Raw genomic sequence first — 20,000 nt, 5'->3', positions numbered from 1 at the left:
ATAATAATAATAATAATAATAATAATAATAATTTATTGATGATAATAATAAATTTAATGACAATCTTTATTGACTAATAATAATAAAAGCACTAATGATAATAATATATTCTATTTAATGATATTGATAACAAAATTTAAAAAAATAATCAGATACTTTATCTAATAATAATAATAATAATAATAATTAATAATAATAATAATAATGTATTTAAATAATTATGTACATAATTAATTAGGTATATTTAGATATAAATAATAAGGTGAATAATTAATCAGATATATTAATTAGATATTGAAATAAATAATTAAGTGCATAATTAAATATATATAAAACATTAAGAGAATGATTAATTAGATATTACTTAGATATTAGAATTAAGTTAATGAATAATCAAATATATTAAACAGATATAAATGAGTAAGAGAATGCTTAATTAGATATATCAATTAGATATAATTAAAATAATGATTAATTAGATATAAATAATTAACTGAATAATTAATTAGATATAAACTTACCACTCGTCGGGATCACAGTCTCTGAAGCCCTTGGCAAATGGGTTGCTTGCAATTTTCAATTGCGTTATCTGTCATAAAGAATAAAATAAAAGAATCTATTAAACACTTATAAGGACCTCTCTCTCTCTCTCTCTCTCTCTCTCTCTCTCTCTCTCTCTCTCTCTCTCTCTCCCCTGGTAATAATAATAATAATAACAATAATAAAGAGAATTTGAAACAATAACTTATTTTCCAATAAGAAACAGATTCTTATCCGGACAAACCTGCATAACTTATCAAGGAATCCTACTTAAGCAAGTCCCCATTAGCATATCCTACTTAGGGCATCCTAACAACTTCGGGAGGGTCCTTCGTCATCCGAGGACCTGAGGAATTTCAGGAATCCTAGAGAGAGAAACACGGCGTCTCTCCTGAGGAGGAGGGGGACGAGGAGGAGTAGGAGGAGGAGGAAAACAAACTCTTCCTCCAAAGTGTAGGAAGGCAAATTTCCTGACGTATTTCTTCCTGAAAGCCATTGATCATCTTTGACAGTTCCCCACCTTCGCTCTCTCTCTCTCCCCTTCTTCGGCGGAGAGAGAGAGAGAGAGAGAGAGAGAGAGAGAGAGAGAGAGAGAGAGAGAGAGAGAGAGAGAGAGAGAGAGAGAGACTTTAGGTAAATATTTAATTTTTATCTAAAATTGCATATCATCTCTTCATAGAATGTTTCGTGCGTTTTGCCAGAGAGAGAGAGAGAGAGAGAGAGAGAGAGAGAGAGAGAGAGAGAGAGAGAGAGAGAGAGAGATCTGTTTTGATTGTTAATTAGATATATCGTTTTATCATGAATGAATTTCATCTCTTCTACGACAGAGTTCTTGTTTTTGAGAGAGAGAGAGAGAGAGAGAGAGAGAGAGAGAGAGAGAGAGAGAGAGAGAGAGAGAGAGAGAGAGAGAGAAAGTAAGCATCTTGTTTCATCATGAATATACTTCATCTCTTCATCAAAATTTAACTGCGTTTGCATTTAGAGAGAGAGAGAGAGAGAGAGAGAGAGAGAGAGAGAGAGAGAGAGAGAGGAGGGAGGGGGAAGGTTTGGAATGTTCGGTAAAAATATGAACAGTTCCAATACTCTTAATGATTTTAGAATGACGGACCGCAAAAGTGAACCCACGATAATTCTCTCTCTCTCTCTCTCTCTCTCTCTCTCTCTCTCTCTCTCTCTCTCTCTACACATTTCGTACGGAATTGATAAACGTAAACAAAAGAAATCTGTCGACGAAGAGAGGAAACACATTCATGATAAAACGAGATGTTTGCTTGAAATCACAACATCAGATTTCCTCTCTCTCTCTCTCTCTCTCTCTCTCTCTCTCTCTCTCTCTCTCTCTCCCCTGTTGTCGCTTCCCTTATCGTCTGCTTATGACGAAGAGGGTCGTCCCAGGAATGCACTTTTCGGAACACACCCCATTTGCTCAGCTCCTATTCACTGCCACAGGCGAAGTGGGTGGGCCCCATACGACAGATTTTGGAAGGGGGGTGGGTGCCTCTTACATAGTGGAATGGGACCCCTTACGTTATGTCGTGGTGATATTGCCACCGTTTCCCTCTTTGGTTTGGTGAAAATGATCATTTTTATTGGTGAAATGGCTATGCTTGTAGCTGGAGTGGTCTAGTGAAACCTATTTGCCATCTATGTGTGTCCTGGTGAAGCCTGTGGTCTAGTGAAACCTATTTGTGTCCTGGTGAAGCCTGTGGTCTAGTGAAATCTATTTGTGTTCTGGTGAAGCCTTTTTCCATCTACGCCAGTCTCCTGGTGAAGCCTTTTCCCATCTCCACCAATCTCCTGGTGAAGCCTTTTCCTATACCCACCAATCTCCTGGTGAAGCCTTTTCCTATCCCCACCAATCTCCTGGTGAAGCCTTTCCCCATCTCCACCAATCTCCTGGTGAAGCCTTTTCATATCCCCACCAATCTCCCGGTGAAGCTTTTTCTCATTCCACCAGTCTACAGGTGAAGCCTTTTCCCATCTCCACCAATCTCCTGGTGAAGCCTTTTCATATCCCCACCAATCTCCCGGTGATGCCTTTCCCCATCTCCACCAATCTCCTGGTGAAGCCATTTCCCATCTCCACCAATCTCCAGGTGAAGCCTTTTCCTATTCCCACCAATCTCATGGTGAAGCCTCTGTCCTGTCCCCACCAATCTCATGGTGAAGGTTTTCCTGTCCCCACCAATCTCATGGTGAAGGTTTTCCTGTCCCCACCTATCTCCTGGTGAAGCCTTTTCCTATCCCCACCAATCTCCTGCTGGAGCTTTTTCCCATCCCCACCAATCTTTTAGTGCAGCCCTTCTCCATCCCCACCAATCTTTTGGTGAAGCCCCTTCCCACCTCACTGTGTATTCAGGTGAAGCCCCTTTCCAATCTTCACCAATCCCCTGGTGAAGCCTTTTCTTGTCCCCACCAATCTTCTGGCGAAAACTTTTCTTCTGGTGAACCCTTTTCCTATGTCTGCCCAAGTGCCCTTCTGAGCATAGTGTCAAAAAGTGTCAAAAATATTCAGGGGAAATTCTTGAAAAGTGCCTCTTGAGCATAGTGTCAAAGTGTCAAAAATATTCAAGGGAAATTCTTGCAGTGTCCTGAGCATAGTATCAAAAAGTGTCAAAAATACGCAGAGGAAATTCTTGAAAAGTGTCCTTCTAGTCTAGTTACCAAATTTGTGTAGTTGTCATATTTCATAGAACTGTCCTGGTTGAAAATCGGAAATAAAGATACAGTTACAAAAGAGTAATGCACTACATTACAGAGGAAATACAAGTCACAAAGACCACGCGACAGTTAGAGACAATACAACAGTTACAGAGACAATGCAACAATTACAGAGATGATAATACAACACCAACAAAAATTAGCTGGGAAATTTTATTCACGGGTATCCAAATTCAGTGACTCTACCTTCCCACAAGAACTCTTATTCAAATCAAAACAAAACTACGCAAACATTACGAAAACGGACAATCAAAACAAACACCTCCAATTGTTAAAAACAATTCCCCCCTCCACAAAAAAAAAAAAAAACAAAGACAACCAAAGAAAAAGAGAAAGAAAAAGAAGAAAATATTCCTCTCCAAGAACCCACATCGTAGCAGAAGCATCTTCTCGGAGATGTCACCTCAGCGCCTGCGCGACATTCCTCCTACCATCAATCACAGGCCCCTCCTCCTCCTCCCTCTTCCTCCCCCTCCTCCTCCTCCATCACGTCCCGTCAAAAGGGTCACGTGACTTCGCGCTACCCCGCTCGTTAGTAGCACCCCCGGGTCGATTACTATCTGGGTATCTTTTGCTGCTTTTTGGGGAGGAAGAGGAGGGAAGAGGAAGGAAAGGGAGGGAAGGGGAGGGGGGATGAAAAGAAGGAAGGGGAGGGAGGGGGAAGACCTCGTTTAATGCGTGTCTCGCCACATGAGCTTTTATGTAGAAGGAGTACAGAGGCGACGATTGTATTCTTTAACTGCCTGATTTTTCACGATTTATTTAAAGAAGAGCTGTATTATTATTATTATTATTATTATATTATTATTATTATTATTATTACAACACCTTTCTTAATACTTACTTTTATAATAATTATATAATGTTATTTTAGCCTATTAAAATTTATATCCAATCTGAAAACATTATACTTTGGAAAGCCGTTAAAATAACACTTTCTTTTTTGTTTTAGAAGTCCGTGAAAAATAACGCTTCTTAATGAAAGCCGTGTAAATAATTTCATAAAATTCACTAGGCAATCCTTGAACATTACGTTAATAAAAAACACAGCCGTGAAAATAACACTTCATGAGGGAGCCGTGAAAACAACACTTTCTCAAAAACAGCCGTGAAAATAACACTCTTTAAGCAAACCGCAAACAAAACCCTTGTCAAGAAAATCGTGAAAATAATCCTCCCTCAAAGACAGCCGTGAAATAGCACAAACCGCCAAACGACAGCCGTGAAAATGAAACAAACCGCCAACGACAGACGTGAAAATAACACAAACCGTCAACGACAGCCGTGAGAATAGCACAAAACCCCCTCGAACGACAGCCGTGAAAATTACACAAAAACGACAGACGCGAAAATAACACGGAAACGACAGCCGTGAAAATGAAACAAAAAAATCAAACGACAGCCGTGAAAATAACACAAACCGTCAAAACGACAGCCGTGAAAATAACACTCCGTCAACGACAGCCGTGAAAATAACACAAACCGTCAAAACGACAGCTGTGAAATTAACACAAACCGTCAAAACGACAGCCGTGAAAATAACACAAAATCGCCAAAGACAGCCATAAAACTAACACAAAACGTCAAAACGACTGCCGTGAAAATAACACTCCGCCAACGACAGCCGTGAAAATAACACTCCGCCAACAACAGCCGTGAAAATAACACAAAAACACAAACCCAAAAACACTCACCCTGTGGTTCTGGTAGGCCGTCACTGCCGTGAACTTCGTCTCGGGGAAGACGAACGTCCGGAAGTTTTCCGTCGCAGAGACGTCTTCCGTCTTCGGATTGACGTACACGACGTGGAATCTCGGCTGGTATCGGTGCATGGAATTCAGGATGATCTGGGAATGATAATGATAATAATGATAGTAATAATTAATAATGATAATGATGATAAAAGGCTTTCTTTCAGCTCAACGTTATATGCATTGAATTCAGGATGATCTTGGAATGATATTGATAATGATAATGATAATAATGATAGTAATAATGATAATAATAATGATGATGATGATAATGATGATAGGCTTTGTTTCAGCTCATGGTTGTGTGCAGAGATGGACTGTGTAGAATGTTTAGGTATGACATAATAATAATAATAATAATAATAATAATAATAATAATAATAATAATGAAAATTTCATTATTATTATTATTATTATTAATTATTAATTATTATAATAATAATAATATTTTCAATAATATATTAATAATAAAAATTTTCATTATTATTATATTTACTACTGTTATTACTATTCTATATTATAATAATAATAATAATAATAATAATAATAATAATAATAATAATGTTATTATCACTATCATCCTTACTATCATTACTATCGCCATCACTATCATCATCATCATCATCAGGCACTCACGTGTCCATTATCATCCAACTGGTTGTTGGTGAGTTTCAGCTTGTCGAAGGATGTCACCTGCTTCATCCACTGGGCGCCCTTGGCCGGCGAGTCCGGGTGAACGTGGATGCGCGGGGGCGAATTAGGGTCGGCCTTGCCTGCCACTATCCACGAGGAACTGTTGTAAACAAATCAATCAATAAATAAATAAATAAACATATACATACATATATGTACATATATATATATATATACAATATATGTAAATATATATATATATATATATATATATATATATATATATATATATATATAAATGAATAAATTGGTTAATAGATAAAAATAAATAAATAAAATAATATAAGTGAATAAGCACATAAATATATAAATATATAAATAGATAATTATGTAAATAAATAGATAAGTAAATAAGTAGGTAAATAAATATATAGATAGATAAATATATAAATAATATAAATAATACAATAAATAGGTATATGAATAATAAGAAAAAAAATAAAATAAATAAATTAATTATTAAATAAGTAAATAAATAGCTAACAGAAATGTTTAAAAAGTAAATACATAAGTAAACTAATAGATAAATAAATACATAATTAAGTAAATAACTAAATAAATAAGTAAACAGATAAATAAGTAAATGAAAAAATCAAATAGAAAATAAATAAATAAATGCTACGTTCAATAAATTTATTGGGAAATATGAATGTGATAAAAGTAATTGTTTTTATTTATTTTACAAAAAACTAGACTTTTTAGAGGAATCGGATTTTTAGAGGAAAAATTAAATGTTTTGAAGCAAAATGTGAATTTATTTTTATGGAAACTTGATTTCGATGAAAAAAATTTATCCATCCCAAAATTTCAAGTTTTTATACACTATAATATTCTTTTTGCAAAAAACTTAAAACCTGCATAATAAGAATACATTTTTTGCAGACAATTTAATTTTTAAAAATTTTGACTTCTTGCAGGAAAAAAAACATGATTAAAAAAAGTTCCATTTTCAGTAGACCAGAATTTTTTAAATAAAATATTTTGGTTTCCCCTAAAATTTTTTTTTCATCTTCCTTAAGAAACCCCAGCCTTGCTTAGAAGCAATATTTTTCCATAAAAAAACAAGTAAAAAATGCGCTGAAGTTTCTTCTGCGCAATCGAGCTTTCTGTACAGCCAGTGCATCTTATAATCAAGGCCACCGAAAATAGATCTATCTTTCGGTGGTCTCCCTATAATGCTGTATGAGCCGCGGCCCATGAAACTTTAACCACAGCCCGGTGGTGGCATGGCCTATATTGTAGCCAGACACGATTATTGCTAAATTTAACCTTTAATAAAATAAAAACTACTGAGGTTAGTGGGCTGCAATTTGGTATGTTTGATGATTGGAGGGTGGATGATCAACATACCAATTTGAAGCCCTCTAGCCTCAGTACAGTAGTTATTGAGATCTGAGGGAGGACAGAGAAAGTGCTGACAGAAAAAAGTGCGGACAGATTAAAGTGCGGACAGAAAAAAGTGTGGACAGAATAAAATGCGGACAGAATAAAGTGCAGACAAAAAAACTGCGGACAGAATAAAGTGCGGAGAAAAAGTGCGGACAGAAAAAGTGCGGACAGAAAAAGTGCCGGCAGAAAAAAAGTGTGGACAGAATAAAGTGCGGACAGAAAAAGTGCGTACAGAAAAACTGCGGACAGAAAAACTGCGGACAGAATAAACTGCCTGACAAAAAAGTGCGGACAGAAAAAAGTGCGGGTAGAATAAAGTGCGGACAGAATAAAGTTCGGACAGAAAGAAGTGCGGACAGAAAAATTACGGACAGAATAAAGTGCCTGACATAAAAAAGTGCGGACAGAAATAAGTGCGGACAGAAAAGTGCGGGCAGAAAAAGTGCGGGCAGAAAAAGTTCGGACAGAAGAAAGTTCGGACAGAACAAGAGCTGACAGAAAAAGGCTGACAGAAAAAGTGCGGACAGAAAAAGAGCTGACAGAAAAAAGTGCGGGCAGAATAAAGTGCGGACAGAAAAAGTGCGGACAGAAAAAAGTGCGGATAGGAAAAAGTTCGGACAGAAAAAGCGCGGACGGACAGACAAAGCCGGCACAACAGTTTTCTTTTACAGAAAACAAAAAATTGTCTAATTCGTTGAAAACAAACTAACTTCAAGCAGAAAAAAACAATAACCTTTAAAAGAAAAAATGCTAAGCTGCAAACCTAAAACCAACATTGCAACCTGACTCAAATACAGGTAATTTCTTTAACAATTTTTGAACTTGAAGTGAGCTAACATTATTGGCATCCCAACCTTATGATATATAGTCATATGAACGTCATGAGTGTCATTCCTATGGCTTCATAAATATGTCTAAGTAGCGACTGAGATTTTTATGATTGTAAATAATAATAATAATAATAATAATAATAATAATAATAATAATAATAATAATAATAATAATTTCTCGGGAGAAGAGGCTCTTCCAGTAATAATAATAATAATAATAATAATAATAATAATAATAATAATAATAATAATAAGAAGATAATAATAATAATAATAATAATATAAAATCGGGGAGAAATAATAATAATAATAATAATAATAATAATAATAATAATAATAATAATAATAATAATAATAATAATAAATAGTTATAATAATATCTCGGTGGAAAGTGGAACAAGAATAAAGAAGAAAAGGTAGAATAAATGAGGTAGGAAGAAATGGAAATAAACTGATGGAAATTAAAAACCAAGAAGAAATGTTGGTGGGGATGGGGGGGTGGGGAGAACTGGCCTACAAATTGCTGCTTACAGTACTCCGGACAAGACACAATGCAAGTAACGATTTTGAGTTAAAAGAACGGCTACCAGTCCCTCGCAAAGAGCAATGAGAGTGCTATCAAGCAACGTATTTATTGCTTCAGGTGATTCCTGGTGCTTCAAAGCAGGAGCAGCTATGAAACTTAAATTAACTAATCAGTTTACGAAAACGAGTTAGAGTGGCTGGACAGCAAACGGAAGAAAGGAAAGAGGAAAGAAGGAAAAATAAAAAAGACTCAAAAAACAAAGTGGGTGCAGCTACGGGCCTATGGAACGCCGCAAACGTCATTGAGTATAAACGCCTATAAGGTTGCACTTACGGTCCTAACCCCCTCCCCCCATCAGGGTTATCAAGCTTGAAGGTCAATTAATAAATGAGTCTACCTGGGGCACTGTCCCCCCCCTATCCCCCAGCCCCCCAGGAAACGGGTCATCAAACTTCCAGGTTAATCAAAATACGAACTCACCTGTGGAAGGCGTATCTGTATCGCTTATCGTCCACGGGAATAAAATCCATCATTAGCATATAATCACAGGTAGGGTCCATTCCGAAGAGCCGAACTTGGAAGGTGGGGAACATTCGCCTGTAAGAGAGAGGAAGAAGATGAAGGAGAGATAATAATAATAATAATAATAATAATAATAATAATAATAATAATAATAATAATAATAATAATAATAATAATAATAATAATAATAATCTCCTTTATTTCAGCTCAGAGCCATTGCATAAAAAAGTAATGCAATCTGCTGAAGATGAAATAAAAAATAAAAAAAAAATACCTTTTAAATAGGTTGTTATGGAAAGATGGTATAAAATCTTTTACATACACATATATATATATATATATATATATATATATATATATATATATATTAATGGCAAAATACTAAAAGAATAAAAGTCTGTCAGTATTTAAATACTATACCACCTATGAAAACTGTTACAGAGAGAGAGAGAGAGAGAGAGAGAGAGAGAGAGAGAGAGAGAGGAAGGTGGAAGCAGAAAGAGAATGAATAATCTCAGGGCTGTAGATTGTGTGTGTGTGTGAGAGAGAGAGAGAGAGAGAGAGAGAGAGAGAGAGAGAGAGAGAAGAGAAGAGAGAGAGAATGGGAAGAAGAAAGAGAATGAATAATTCAGGACTGTAGATTTGTATGAGAGAGAGAGAGAGAGAGAGAGAGAGAGAGAGAGAGAGAGAGAGAGAGAGAGAGAGAGAGAGAGAGAGAGAGGCGAGGTGATGGCCCAACCATCTGTGGTACCCTCACTGATTCATTCTTTATGACAGCATCAGCAGAGGCATTCCCTAACTGGTGCAGTCAGTCTCTCTCTCTCTCTCTCTCTCTCTCTCTCTCTCTCTCTCTCTCTCTCTCTCTCTCTCATCTAATTATAAATGACCCCAGCCGTTTTGTAATTATAAATGAACCACCATTGTCACAGCAACATGAAACCATTGTGGATCATTTTAATAAGAGACCCAATGTTGCTTGCAAATACTGTTACTTTGTTTGTTTCGTTAAGCTACAAAGAACCATAAATTGTATTTCAGCAAACATGAAACCATTGTGGATCAGTGTTACTTTAATACAAGAGAACAAATGTTAGTTTGCAAAATGATCTGTATAATTTGTTTGTTTATTTATAGCTACAAAGAAACAAATAAATTAAGTATTTTGCAAACATAATCTACATAATGTGGAACCCAGTGTTACTTACTTATAGCTACAAAGAAACAAATAAATTAAGTATTTTGCAAACATAATCTGTATAATGTGGAACCCAGTGTTACTTATATCTACAAAGAAACAAATAAATTAAGTATTTTGCACAGAAAACAATTTTTTTGTCGCAGTGATCTATATACAATTATTCTTCTCCTCATTATTCCATAGTACAATTACTTTTTTGTTTCGTGAAGCTACAATAACAAATAAATAAATTATTCTACAAGGAAAATAATTATTCTCTCCTTGTTTGCAAGCTTGTGTCATTATACGGTCTTTCAAACTCCACAAAAAGCAATTTTTGTGTTTTTCCTAAACATTTGCTTCAAAAGACAAGGATAATTTTCATTTTTTTTTTTTTTAAATCTTTGCACCCCATTCACTTTCATCTTAGTTTCAAATCATAGCTTTCTCTCCCATTCTAAATACATTAGTTTATAATTATATATTTAGAATCTTAACGATTTTTTGCTTCAAAAGACAGTGATAATTTCATTTTTTTAAATCTTTGTACCACATTCACTTTCATCCTAGTATCAAATCATAGATTTCTACAATTCTAAATACATTAATTAATAACTGAAGATCTACTAATTTAGTTAAGATGGTTTTGCACTGTCGAAGTTAAGATAAGAAACGAGAAATGTCTTGAAGACTTTATCTCAGGAAAGATAATTTGTACTGTATTTTTTTCTCATCTAGTCAAGAAAATTCACGTGTATATTCAGAAGAACCCATTTTGAAATGGCTCTATGAATTATAGCCACAGCTGGAACAGTTTATTTCAGTGGGTTGAAGATTCATACAAACATATACGCACACATACTTTTATATATATATTATATATATATATATATATATATATATATATATATATATATATACATAGATATAAATATAAATATAAATAAATATATATATATATATATATATATATGTATGTATATATATATATAATTATACATACATATATGTATACATACACATACACACACACACACGTACACACAAACATAAATACATCTTTCCATATGTATTTATCATAATCCCATACCAGAGACATTTCAACGAACTAAACAGTATATACAAAGGCTTCAATCGATCAGCTGTCACCACCCAGTAATGCTGTGTTTACAAACATTGCAAAATGGTTTATATTAACAGAGAAACTCTGCAGATACATTGGCTGAGATTTCTTTTTTTTTTTTTTTGCTGGATGGAACTGTCTCGTAATGAGGGTAATGAGAATAATGATGATGATGATGTGTGTGATGATAGAAATAATTAAATAAATGGATTATTATTATTATTATTATTATTATTATTATTATTATTATTATTATTATTATTATAGACGGTAAATTTCCATATGAAAAGGGTGTACAAAAAAAAAATAATAATAATAATCATCGTCAAGATCATCATCATCATCGTCGTCATCATAGTTTATTATTATTATTATTATTATTATTATTATTATTATTATTATTATTATTATTATTATTATTATTTCCTACCTTAACCGTGTGGAAGTTTTTTCTTCTATTTAACTATAATAATAATAATAATAATAATAATAATAATAATAATAATAATAATAATAATAATAATAATAAGGGCGTCTGGTAAATAGCCTAACCTAGGGCCAAGCCCATTTCTGAACAGCATTCACCTACGTAAACAGCCGTGACTGTTTCAACAGCACCTCCGCATTGCCAGTACCCTCAAATATCACAGCAAAAATATATGTTTATTCTCTCTCTCTCTCTCTCTCTCTCTCTCTCTCTCTCTCTCTCTCTCTCTCTCTCTCTCTCTCCTGTTCTCTTTTTCTCTCTGTTTTGTTTATCCATCCGCCAGAGAAAGATTTCTCTCTTCATGATGTATATACAAATATTAGTTGCATGTGTATGTTGATGTACAGCTTGGGATGTGGTTTGTGTGTGTATGTATGTATGTATGTATATGTATGTATGTATGTATATATATATATATATATATATATATATATACTGTATATATATAAATATATATATATATATATATATATATATATATATATATATATATATATATATATATATATATATATATATATGTACACATATAATTTTATTACCCACAATGCCCTCTTAACTTCTCGATTTCTCAGGCATCAGAATGTCTACTTTTCTTTCTAAATTTGGATCTAGGCTTAGCGGTAACAAGCGTTTCCAAAATATGAAGAAATCGAGAACTGAAAGAGGGCATTGTGGGTAACAAAAATTACATGTATATGTATTTATATATCATTATACCTAATTTATATTTATACATAATTTATTATTGAGGCCAAAAGGGTTACATTGAATATTTATGAAACCCACACATCTACTTTACATCCCTCCTTGCTCAGGATTCGAACGCGTGCCGCCTAGCTGTGAGTTTACCCCAACTCAAAAGAAACATCTCGACAAATTCCTTTAAGACACAAAGCAAACAAAGCACGCTCCTTTATCTTAGACAAACAAATTGCCTCGGCGAGAGAGGTAGGAGCGATGTGTCCTATTGAAAAAAAATGGTTGTCTTTGAAAATATAAATGGTTTGTATGCAACATGGCGGGAAGGGTTTCAACCCCATATAATATTACGTAAGCGCGTGAATGTCGGGCTTCCATGTTGGAATGAAAATGTTGTTGCACATTTTTGTACTCTAGGTGCGTTTGTGACTGTGTGTGTGTGTGTAGGTGTATTGTGTATGTTTATATATATATATATATATATATATATATATATATATATATATATATATATATATATATATATATATATATATATATATTGATGAATACTGGTATTCTCGTTGATATATACTGGGATACAGATATCAGCTGATGAATGTATTTGCTAAATTTTCTAGAAAACAGCTTCTCCTAGAAATATTTTTCCTAGAATTATCTTTAGCTGAGGAATATTTCTTCCTAGAAATATCATCTGGAAATATCTCTTCCCAGAAATATCATCTGCTAGAATTAGTTCCTCCTAGAAATATCTCTTCCAAGAAATATCTTCTAGAATTAGTTTCTCCTAGAAATATCTCCTAGAAATATCTTCTCTTTCATCGCAAAAGTCTTGCAAAATTTCACACTTGTACTTTGCGGCTTTGGAGAATTCTCTCTCTCTCTCTCTCTCTCTCTCTCTCTCTCTCTCTCTCTCTCTCTCTCTCTCTCTCTCTCTCTCTCTCTGTTGTTCTGCCGAAATTAAGTGTATCAAAGAATATAAAATAGATTACAATTGCTACTACTGTTAAGATATACTTGTTTCGCATCTCTCTCTCTCTCTCTCTCTCTCTCTCTCTCTCTCTCTCTCTTTCGCGTACCTGACTCATTCTTCGGCAGCAAATAAATTCGGCAATTTGCATCCATTCTTCGCTGGGGAAAATATGCGCTCTCTCTCAGCGCCAGTCAGCGGTTTGGTAGGGTGCGTTCAGATGGTCGCGTCTCAAAAGGCGCTTTTCCGTTTTGCTGAATAAAGGTCTGTTTTTAGGGATAATTTGGTGGTTTAATTAGTCGTCCTTAAATGCAAATTACGAGATTACTGAACGGATTAGGACATTACTCGGGAAATCTAGAAAGCAAATGTAAGATTATACTATCGGATTTATAATCAAAAGGAAATCATTTATTTTCCACTTGTCAGACGACACGGAAAACAGCTTAGCGACGCGACGATGCGGCAATGGAACGCTCCCTTGAAAAAAAAAAAATTATAATTAAAATAAAACACTATTTTCCCTCTCAGGCGAACGGAAAACTGCTTAGCGACGCGACGACGGCGGGGTGACTGAACGGGCCCCTTAAAAAAAAGAGAGGATTCGAACGTAAAGAATCGTGTCCGAATCCTTTTAGTCTATGCAAAACAGAGGCTTAGAATCCTCAGATGCTGGCCAACTGTTTTACGAAAGCCCAGATTAAGAAAGATTGGGGAAAGATTGAAGCAGTCGATCGGGAGACAGAACTGTGTGTGTGTGTGTGTATGTTCGTTCGTCTTTTGGTTCGGGGCCAAGTGACATCCACTTTATAAAAGACTGTTTTTGGGTCCCTACAACCCCCACCCCCCCACCCCCACCCCCCCGCCGCACCCCTTACATCTCCCCACGGCTCTTTTTCTCATTCTGTCCATAATTTTTCTTCAAGTTGGATAAAACATATTTCAGTTATAAATTCTTTCCACAAACATATTTTAAATATATATTTTATTATAACGAGCAGTGTCATTTCTTCCGGTCAAATAAACATATTTCAGTTATAAAATCTTTTCGTAAACATATTTTAATTTTAAATTTTGTTATAATGAGCTGATTGAAATCTCAGTAACAACCGAGTCTTCCCAAATAACTTACTCTGAAATATATTCATTTTTTATTCTTGCTTCATTTCTTGGTAACACAAAACTAGGAAATTCCCTTCCTCGCAGTGGAAAAGATTCATAAACTCCTTATACTTCTCAATACAATAAATAAATAAATAAATGAAATAAATAAAATAAATAAATAAAGACGAAATTTACGAAGGAGGCAAAGTCGTATTCAGAGTAAGTCTTAAGAATACAGTATTCTTTATTCTTATACCAAAGCAAAACACCGCTCACGATCTGTCATTCGGTTTTAATTACAATGAATTACAATGAATGCAGGTTAATTGTTTTTGTTTTGACTGTAGATCGTAATGCATCACATAATTTTCTTGAATCGTTATGATTTTCTTAATATGATTCTCTTCACTTGTCACCTAAGCCTGGCCACGCCCACAAAAAAATCTGGTTACTTACAATAAAGAATTTTTGGTTGAATTTTGTAAGGAAGAATTTGAGCGATTATTCAAGTTGTTATTTTACCGTTAAAGAAGTAATTTTCCCGCTACTGAAGTAATGGCACCGTTACCCAAGTTATTTTACGTTAATGGAGTTATTATGTCGTTACAGAAATATTGTGCCGTTACTGAAGTAATTGTACCGTTACTAAAATGATTTTACCGTTAATGGAGTAACTGTACCGTTAATGGAATAATTGTACTGTTACTGAAGTAATTGCACCATTACCCAAGTTATCTTACCGTTAATGGAGTTATTATGCCGTTAGTGAAGTAACCGCCGTTACTGAAGTTATTTTACCGTTAATGGAGTTATCGTACCGTTAATGAAGTTATTTTGCCGTTACTGCAGTAATTGTACCGTTACTGAAGTTATTTTACCGTTAATGGAGTTATTTTACCATTGCTGGTGCTATTTTACCGTTACTGAAGTTATCTGGCCCGTTCCTACAGTTATTTTCCTGTCACTGGAGTTATTTTACCGTTACTGAAGTTATTTTTATCATTACTGACGTCGTTAAACCGTTGCTGAGTTATTATACCGTTACTGAAGTTATATTACCCTTACTTTAGTTATTTTCCCGACGCTGGAGTCATTTCCCCGTTACTGAAGTTATTTTACCTTTACTGAAGTTGCACTGCTGCACTGAAGTTAAATTACGGTTACCGAATTTTTTTTACCGTTACTGAAGTTATTTTACCAGTAATGAAGTTATTTTATCATTACCGCATTTATTTGACCGTTACCGGAGTTATGTTGCCGTTACTGAAACTATATTACCGTTGCTGTAGTTTTTTTACCACGTAAAAATTGGTTTTCCTTACTAGTGGTTATTTTACCGTTAGTGAAGTTCTTTCACAACCTTAAAATTTACCGAATTTATTTTACCGTCACTGGAATAGTTTTACCGTTACTCGAGATATTCAACCGTTATTAGAATTATTTCACTGGTATTGAAGTTATTTTACCGTTACTGGGGTAATTTTACCGTTACTGGGGTTATTTACCGTAAGTTACTGGAGTTATTTTACCGTTATTTAAGGCCTGCCCTTATTCATTCGACATCAACTTAGCATCACTTTCCCCTTCTCTCTCTCTCTCTCTCTCTCTCTCTCTCTCAAACTTTCCCTCTTTTTCTCTCATTGTCGAGACTTTCTCCCATAAATAAGAATAGAAGTAAAATAAAATTAAGAATAGAATTAAAATAAAATTAACAGCAAAATATAAAAAAACAAGAACATAAGCGTGACTTGGAATCGCAGACGCGACATTCCTGAGAATCCCATTCCTAAGAATACCACTCGACAATCTTCTGGGTTCACAGACGCGTGAAGAATTTAGGCAAATTCTGCTGGACGAATTCTCTTCGGCGGAGAATTTCCCCAGACAGGTATTTATGACTCATTCGGTGGCTTCTGAAATCACTGTAGGCATTATAGGCAGTCGTTATACTGGTTTTTTAAGAGCTGTGCGAATCACTGTAGGCGTTATAGGCAGTCATTATTTAGTTACTGTATAATTTGCGTAGGGGTATGATTGTGTTAACTTTTAGAAGTATTACCTAATTTTAAGATAAATTCGTGACTATGACAATAAATCCTTATTTGTTTTTAGAAGATATTTATATATCTTCAGAAAATATTTTTTTTTGATAAATATTAATCTCAGAGGCGTAAATTATGTTAATAAAGTTGATAATATTTATCGAAAATACAATAATTATTTGCAAGAAATATGAGTGTACACCCAAACACGCAGGGAATAAGTGTCTGGAAAAGAGAGAGAGAGAGAGAGAGAGAGAGAGAGAGAGAGAGAGAGAGAGAGAGAGAACACGATAAACTTTCACGCAAACATAAGTAAAGAATAAGTGTCTAGAGAGAGAGAGAGAGAGAGAGAGAGAGAGAGAGAGAGAGAGAGAGAGAGAGAACACGGTAAGCTTACACCAAAAAAACAAAGGTTAAGTGTGTACTGAGAGAGAGAGAGAGAGAAAGAGAGAGAAAGAGAGAGAGAGAGAGAGAGAGAGAGAGAGAGAGAGAGAGAGAGAACATGATAAGCTTACTCACGCCAGAAAAAGCAAAGAATAGGTGTCTACAAAGAGAGAGAGAGAGAGAGAGAGAGAGAGAGAGAGAGAGAGAGAGAGAGAGAGAGAACTCCTTACTCACACACAAAAAAATACAGAAGTTTCTACAGAGAGAGAGAGGGGGAGAGAGAGAGAGAGCTCTAAAACCTAATCCCTGTGTACACAGTGTTGACTAGTAATACCCGAACAAGTGTAAACACTCCCGATCAATTGGCGCGGACTTTGGCTACATGCAAATCCGACGGTTGATCGCCGAAGCCTGTTGGATTAACACCACAACCGTGATGAGTTTTGTCTTAACCGAGTGCTACTGCTCCTTCTCTACTCTGCAGCGATCCACGGAGATCTGCGCGCTGGCATAAGGCCACCTGAGCCTAGCCACAAGGTGCGAGTGTCGTGAGAAAGCCGCTCGCGAAAATATAAATTGTGGGCGAGGTTACGAACGCTTCTAATCGTGGTGTCAACATTGATCTCTTACATGAAGGGAATTGGATGCTGGTCTGAAGGTGATTGTCTTCTTCGGTCGCCATCTTGGCACTCTTGGGTTGTCTTAATTAAAAGCTCGGGGAAAGGTTATTGGAGTTCATAATCATCAATTCAGACGTGTTATTATTATTATTATTATTATTATTATTATTATTATTATTATTATTCAAGTAATGAATGATTGAACTTCAGGTTAAAATGATTCCAGTCTTCCTTGAAGCATTTTTAGTAATAAGAGTAAGATAATGATAATTTTTATGACAATAAATTATAGCAGTACTTTTAAAATAATAATAATAATAATGATGATGATGATGATTACGATGAACTGCAAGAGTAATTCATCATCATCAACGACCATAAAAATGATGAATTACAACAAGAATGATGAATCATCATTCCATCATTATCAAAAGCATTATAAAAAAACGCCAGAAACACCAATAACGATAAATATGTATATGACGTAATTCACCACGAATATGAATCATCACTATCATATTCATTAAAGGAGAGGAGAGAGAGAGAGAGAGAGAGAGAGAGAGAGAGAGAGAGAGAGAGAGAGAGAGAGAGAGAGAAACTATGACGGGTTCGAGAAGTGTTAATCTTTATACATACACACACGTCAGCGGGGAACAAGAGTCATGTATTAGCATGATCCAGAATAAGCAGAGAGAGAGAGAGAGAGAAAGAGAGAGAGAGAGAGAGATTTGATCTACGGCTATCTTCTATGGAAGCTTTCAGATGGCATATTACTTCATTTCTGTTTATGGTACAAGGATGTCTATTTTAATAATTGGTTAGCTTGATCCAGAGTAAGCACTGAGAGAGAGAGAGAGAGAGAGAGAGAGAGAGAGAGAGAGAGAGAGAGAGAGAGAGAGAGAGAGAGAGAGAGAGAGAGAGAGAAATCTGATCTATGGGCATCACCTAGGGAAGCTTTCTTATGGTATCTGTTTTTGCTATCTTACTGTTTATGGTACAAGGGTGTCAGTATTTTTATAATTGGTTTCTCAATTTCTTCAATATTTACTTCCGTTCTACATGAGTTATCTGTTCATTTTATTCTTTATATTTTTCCTCACCTTCTGTTCGTGGGGTATGTCCAAACTGTAGTAAAACATGTAGGCAACTTGTTGCACGCACATCACAAACAGGTTAGATACAAGTCAAAAACTTAATGGTAGTCTTGACGAGTGTTCCATGCAATTATCCAGCAATTGCCAAAGATTCATTCTCCACTTAAGGTTTTTGAATTGTTTAAAACATGTCGTTAACTTGTTTACAACATGTTGCTGACTTATTTACAACATGCTGATGACATATATGTCATTAGTTTCCAGTATGTGTTTATGACATGTTTTACACGCTTCATCTGGGGAGACTTGATCACTTCTCTTTCCTACTCTCCTTAAGACTGGTGACTTGTTAGAGAACGTTTTGATATGTATCTGACAAATTTCCGACTTTTGTTTGTGACATGTTTACCAAAGTGTGGATGTACCCTTAGTCTGGGAAGATGAGACTTAATAATTTCCTTTTCATATGCTAGTATTTTACTTCTCATCCTTTGCCAAGGCGTTCTCCACTCACGGTTGTTGACTTGTTTACAACATGTTTGTGACATGTGCTCAATACGTTTCCGACATGTAGTTAAAGAATGTTTTACACTAATGTGTAAAGACTAAATCATTTCCTTTTCAAATACTTGTAGTCGACTTTTAGTTTTCGAAGAAAACTATTGTGTAACTTTGTCTGTCCGTCCGCACTTTATTCTGTCCGCACTTTTTCTGTCTGCCCTCAGATCTTAAAAACTACTAAGGCTAGAGGGCTGCAAATTGGTATGTTGATCATCCACCCTCCAATCATCAAACACACCCAATTGCAGCCCTCTAGCCTCAGCAGTTTTGATTTTATTTAAGGTTAAAGTTAGCCATAATCGTGCTTCTGGCAACGATATAGGACAGTCCACCACCGGCCCGTGGTTAAAGTTTCATGAGCAGCGGCTCATACAGCATTATACCGAGACCACAGAAAGATAGATCTATTTTCGGTGGCCTTGATTACTGTATGTGCTGTATCGGCTGTACGGAAAACTCGATTGCGCCAGAGGAGCTTCGGCGCATTTTTGACTTGTTTATCCTTTTCTTTACATCCCTTCCTCTCTCCCGCCTTCCCCCCCTTCCTTGATTAGTCTCCTGACTTCCCCTTCCTTTTACAACCTATACAACAACAACAACAACAGGAGAACAACAACAGGAGAAGCAACAGCGCCACGCTGCGGCCAGTTTTTTTGCAACAACAAAACCCATCCATTCCCTGATTGAGAGAGAGAGAGAGAGAGAGAGAGAGAGAGAGAGAGAGAGAGACCATCTTCAACAACGACATTGCCGATTGACGAGAG

General features: G+C 35.4%; 1 protein-coding gene across 1 annotated transcript in view; it reads right to left on the bottom strand.

Annotated features, from left to right (window-relative positions):
* Window positions 1-20,000, bottom strand: part of LOC136839973 (uncharacterized) — a 93,469-nt gene that overhangs the window by 35,591 nt on the left and 37,878 nt on the right. The window contains exons 3-6 of the mRNA XM_067106244.1: window positions 8,931-9,047; window positions 5,649-5,805; window positions 4,956-5,108; window positions 522-589 (exon numbers count right to left, since the gene is read on the bottom strand). Of these exons, the coding sequence (XP_066962345.1) occupies window positions 522-589; window positions 4,956-5,108; window positions 5,649-5,805; window positions 8,931-9,047 (495 nt within the window). The remainder of the gene's footprint in view (window positions 1-521; window positions 590-4,955; window positions 5,109-5,648; window positions 5,806-8,930; window positions 9,048-20,000) is intronic.

Source organism: Macrobrachium rosenbergii, chromosome 7, assembly GCF_040412425.1.
Source record: "Macrobrachium rosenbergii isolate ZJJX-2024 chromosome 7, ASM4041242v1, whole genome shotgun sequence".
NCBI lineage: Eukaryota > Metazoa > Arthropoda > Malacostraca > Decapoda > Palaemonidae > Macrobrachium > Macrobrachium rosenbergii.
Note: the sequence above shows the minus strand (reverse complement) of the source record. Positions and strands in the feature narration are given on the sequence as shown.